This window comes from Arachis stenosperma, chromosome 8, assembly GCF_014773155.1.
Source record: "Arachis stenosperma cultivar V10309 chromosome 8, arast.V10309.gnm1.PFL2, whole genome shotgun sequence".
Classification (NCBI taxonomy): domain Eukaryota; kingdom Viridiplantae; phylum Streptophyta; class Magnoliopsida; order Fabales; family Fabaceae; genus Arachis; species Arachis stenosperma.
In genome coordinates this window covers 50,354,765-50,360,034 of record NC_080384.1, presented here as the reverse complement: position 1 = coordinate 50,360,034, position 5,270 = coordinate 50,354,765, and the positions used below count along the sequence as shown (strand labels likewise).

The following is a 5,270-nucleotide window of genomic DNA, read 5'->3' as shown; positions in this document are numbered from 1 at the left end:
CATTTAAACAAGTATTAATCTAATTAGAATGTTAATTATAGTATGAAGCAATTCATTCACCGGCTATAACTTCTTAAATAAAACTCAGATCTGTGGTAAATTAAGGTATATTTAGTTTGTGTTTTTATTTTTTATTTTCATTTTCAATGTTTTCTGTTTTTTAATTTTTGTAAAAAAAATAAAAACAATAAAAATAAAAAATTTTATTTTTTTATTTTTATTTTTTTACAAAATAAAAAAAAATATTAGAATGGGTTGTATGAGGGAGTCTAACTGACTGGGCAGGCTAAGGAGGTTGCATAGTTGGTTCCTCCATTGAATACCACCAAAAGCCGGACGCTTCACAAATCCCAAAGCAGCCCCGATTAACGACACAGGACACACACTACAGCACAACACCACCATCAGCAGTTACACACTAAACACGAAAAAAGAAAGCGCGACACTTTTTAACTTTTGATTCCCAAAAAAAGAGGGAAAAACCAAACACCAACACCACAACACTTGCAACCAACTTTCAACTTCTAACTCCAACTCCAATTTAGGGTTCCATTCCATCCGTACACCTTCATCTTCTTCTTCTTCTTTACATGCAAGCAGCGAATTCCCACATTCATCCTTATAGATGTACTCCAGCAATTTGACTGGGTTCGTGTTGGCGTTGGTTTCTAGCGCCTTCATCGGTTCCAGTTTCATCATCAAGAAAAAGGGCCTTCAACGCGCACGCGCCAATGGCCCTCGTGCCAGTTACTTCCCCTTCTTCTTCTCTAATTCACTCTAATTACTCAATTAATTAATTAATTAATTAATAACAATTTCATTGTGTTGATTTCCATTCGCAGGTGTTGGAGGCTATGGTTATCTGCTTCAGCCTCTCTGGTGGCTCGGAATGATTACTAGTTAGTATTACACTGCGCCATAACCTTTTATGATTTCAATGTTCAACCTTTTTTGTGTTTTCTTAGCTGATTTTGGAGTGTGTTTGATTACAGTGATTGTTGGAGAGATTGCTAATTTCGTAGCATACATCTATGCTCCAGCTGTTCTTGTTACTCCTCTTGGTGCTTTGAGTATTATAGTTAGGTAAAAGCTCCGATTTTTTAATTTGAGTAGATTCCCAATTTGGTAAACTAAAATAATGAGGAATCAATAAAGTAGAGTTATTGAGGATTTGAATGTTCTAATTCTTTTATACTCAAGTATGTCTGCATGAGTATTTACATCAAATACTGTTGTTACCTTAAACTTCTTATCTTTGTACCTATTTTCCTTTCATAAAATTGAGTTTTTGTGTATCATACCACATATTTGTATTCATATTCTGGCACCCTTTTTTGGACAATGGAAACAAATTTGCCATTTTAAAATTTTGAGAAACGACTTTATCCTACATGTTTCTGCCATTTCTGCCATTTTTGTTACAACCTGTTGATAGATATATGATTATGTAATTATAATATTTTTTTGTGGTTTGTGGAAATGGGATAGTGCTGTGTTGGCACATTTCATGCTTAAGGAGAAGCTGCAGAGAATGGGCATGCTGGGGTGTCTTATGTGCATTGTGGGATCGACTGTTATTGTGCTCCATGCGCCTCAAGAGAAGTCTCTTACTTCTGTTCAAGAAATTTGGCTATTGGCTGTTCAACCAGGTGTGCTGCCCGTATATCTGTTCTGTGGTTTCTTTCACTCAGTTATATTCACTACGACATGTAGACTCTGGTTTTGTTGTCTCCATTTTTGCCCCTGATAGTGGTGCTGATTTCTGTTTTGCCATGCAGCATTCCTCTTGTACACTGCCTCTGCTATGGCTGTAACATTATTCTTGATCTTGTATTGTGTTCCGCGCTATGGCCAAACTAATATTCTCGTTTATATTGGAATATGCTCTGTCATTGGATCCTTGACTGTAAGCGACTCTTCCAACCCAATCTACTTTACATTTTAATGGTTGACAGAATTCTATACCTCGTGTCATGTTTTGCTTTACACTTCTGATAAATGTTTTCTTTTCTTTTTTTTTTTTCTTTCAGGTCATGAGTGTTAAAGCAATCGGAATTGCTATAAAACTTACATTAGAAGGTGCAAATCAGCTTGTCTACTATCAGACATGGATCTTTCTGATGGTCGCTGTTTCCTGCATCATTACTCAATTAAATTATCTTAACATGGTTAGTGACTTAGTATCATTATCGGTTTTGTTTCCTTTAAAATGTGAACATAATTTTTGGTATTTGAAATAAAAACTTAGAGCCACATAAGTTTGTATTCCTTTTGTAAGAAATGATATGCTTTCATGTTTAGACTTTCTATTATATGTCATCTGCTTAATATGAGGAAACACCTCTCTTTATTGGAGGTGATTATAGTTTTATGGACCACAAGTCCAGTTTATTTTTCTTTGATCACCACTGATTATCATTCTTGCATTTCTTTTTGTTCCATGTTCATATTGAAGATTTTAGTTAAAGTCACTTTTCAATTGAAGAAATGATTTGAAAGCTAAGAGCTAATCTAGAAGTTTAATGTGTAACCTTCTAACCCAAATAACATCCATGTCATGCTTGACCTAGACTAACAATTGATGATCTAGAAGGCTGGATTCGAATTTTTTATTTTCCATAACTTTTGTTTGCATCATTTGCGTGGAGTTATATAGTGACAAACACTTTCATGTTTGCAGGCATTGGATACATTTAATACTGCAGTTGTGTCTCCAATCTATTATGCCTTGTTCACATCTTTTACAATATTAGCTAGTGCAATCATGTTTAAGGTTAGTATTCACTAAAACAAAATGAAAAGTGTGCCTTAAAAGAATGAATTATCTGACACATCAACTGCTTAATTATCTGTTGTAATCTTCTATCCTCTTTTTCTTATTAGGATTATTCTGGTCAAAGTATAAGCAGCATTGCATCAGAGCTATGTGGTTTCATCACTGTATTATCTGGCACAGTAGTATTGCATAGTACAAGAGAGCCAGATCCTCCAGTCTCTACAGGTAATGCTTCATTGTTTCCTATTTTCTTATAATGTTTCAGTTAAGAAACTTCTGCTGTTTCTGGAAATGATCATTGCCTAATTACCCTTCCTGTACAGATTTGTATAGTCCGTTGTCCCCGAAAGTAACATGGTATATCCAAGGCAATGGTGAGTCTTGGAAACAAAAGGAAGAAGACGGGTCACCACCTTTTAACTTAATTACGGTTGTACGGCAAGATCATTTCACGTGATACTAGATTATTAAGTGGTAGAACTGCAAATTACAATCACCTAATGCTGCCGTTGAGTTAGACACAGCTCACATACTCCAATGACATTTTTCTTCGGTTTATTCTATATTAAGCTACATACATGTGGCAGTATTACTCTGTGACTCCATCTATCTAGTTTTGCAACAAGTTTCAAGAGGCTCCTATCACATTGTTTTGGTAGACAAGTCGTGCTTCCGTTTTTCGGAGGATGTTTGTTTTCGTGGCAGCGTGTGAAATGAAAGCTCGTGCGCACAATCACCAAAAATTCTTTCTTGGGTGGTTTTTCTCTTAGTTTGTATTTTTTGTTGTATTGTTATTATTTTGCATTATTTTTACCCTCTTGTGCTTTTTTCCCAAGTTGTATCCCCCCACTTAGTTGATTTTTGTGTTCATATTCTGGTGTTCCTCTGATTGTGGGAGCTAATTCATGTAAATTAATTAGTGTAAATTTTAATTATTTAACTAGTTATTATTGAAAATTTATGAATGTCTATATATATATATTACAATTTTGATTCATCTATGGTTTAACACCATTAAGATTCTGAACGAAAGTAAAGTTACCCATTTAGCCTTTAATTGTTTGATTTGAGTTGAGCTATGTCTTGGAGATAGGTCAATGAACTTGCTTGGCCATCTATACAAGATCATTGATTCAATTATGAAAAATGCTTTAAAATGTCATCTTAATTAGTATTGATAGCATTTTGAATCTTAGTTTGAATTCTAAAATTGTAGTTTGGATGAAAGTTATTTTGGTTATAATAGTCATCATTGTATATCACAAGCAAGTGGGTTATTCTGAACTTGAGGAGAAAATGGTTGCAATTTGAATAGAATTTAAGAGAAATGTCAAATCATATTGTGAATAACCATCTCCCGTAACTTGTAGCTATTATGAATGTTATCGTTCTGACTTTATTAGTTAGCGTTTAACAGTATATAATTAATGTTTTAAGAAGCAAAATTAAATTAGACAATATATGTATTTATATATAATATATGATGATTAATTTAGTCACTAATTTTTAGTATGTATATAATATTTTTGATAAAAATTAAATATAAATATTCTATATTCTATTATAAAAAACTTTCAAAGAGTTCTCGCTTAAATTAATATATTTTAAACTAATAATTATTTAAAAAGATACTGTGTTCCCACCTAAAGTCTCTTCGGCAAAGCCATTGAGACCTTAGATAAGGCCTAGCCCACCACTCCTTCGGCATTGCCACCAGAGCAAGAGAGCTAGGGGATCAAATATTCCAATGCTTACACCATTGTTCTATACATACCTGTATTTCTATACCATTGATCAAACAAAGGCATATGCTACCCTCTAATAATGTCAAATTGGCATAATTTACATTTTAGAAAAAAAAAAACTAAGGTAATAATTAAACCAAACTAAATATATTACTAAAACAAATATTCAGTCTATTATTTATATATTTTTCTTGCTTGAATAGTCTCCTCCTCTTTTTGTAAATTCTCTTTGGTCCAATAAAATACACATATTATGCTATAGTTCCTACATAAAACATTAATTAAAATAGGATAACTACCATGATTAAATAATTCAAAAAGTTTAGAGTAACAAATTAAATAATTTTTAGAATGGTGAAAAAATCACGTACGATAATCAGTTATGTCAAGCATACTCTTTTTTAGATTTTTTCCTCTAGCTCTTCTCTCTTGGCGTTTGAAGAATTTTTTAGAGTGACTAACAACTTGTGAATAAGTTCTTGTTTTAACATATTCACTTGAAATTCTTGACCATTGTTTTCCTAATGCTTCGTACCCTTGGAGAAACAACCTGCCAAAGAGATAGTTTGATATAATGAATGAATAACAGATTTTATAGCCGATCACAATTAAGGAGATGAGAGAAATGTGCTCCTAAAATTTCTCCTAATGTTTGCCATTATCAAGACAAGCTAAGTAAACGAATAAGGTAACAAATTTTCAGCGTGCATGTACTTTTTAAAGTTATCTTGTCATCTTTCATCAATAAT

The 5,270-nt window shown here is 32.9% G+C and overlaps 1 protein-coding gene across 2 annotated transcripts; it reads left to right on the top strand.

The window, feature by feature from the left end:
• The first annotated feature begins 291 nt into the window (after positions 1–291).
• Positions 292–3,728, top strand: LOC130943826 (probable magnesium transporter NIPA6). Of its 2 annotated transcripts, XM_057871854.1 has the most exons (9): positions 292–746; positions 843–899; positions 993–1,083; positions 1,489–1,649; positions 1,779–1,906; positions 2,031–2,168; positions 2,681–2,773; positions 2,884–3,001; positions 3,100–3,725. In XM_057871854.1, the coding sequence occupies exons 1-9, from the start codon at positions 626–628 to the stop codon at positions 3,231–3,233; spliced, it is 1,041 nt and encodes a 346-aa protein (XP_057727837.1). In that variant the 5' UTR covers positions 292–625; the 3' UTR covers positions 3,234–3,725. The 2 variants fall into 2 exon arrangements, with proteins under 2 accessions (XP_057727837.1, XP_057727838.1); XM_057871855.1 differs by lacking the exon at positions 2,681–2,773 and having other exon boundaries at positions 3,100–3,728.
• The last annotated feature ends 1,542 nt before the right edge of the window (positions 3,729–5,270 follow it).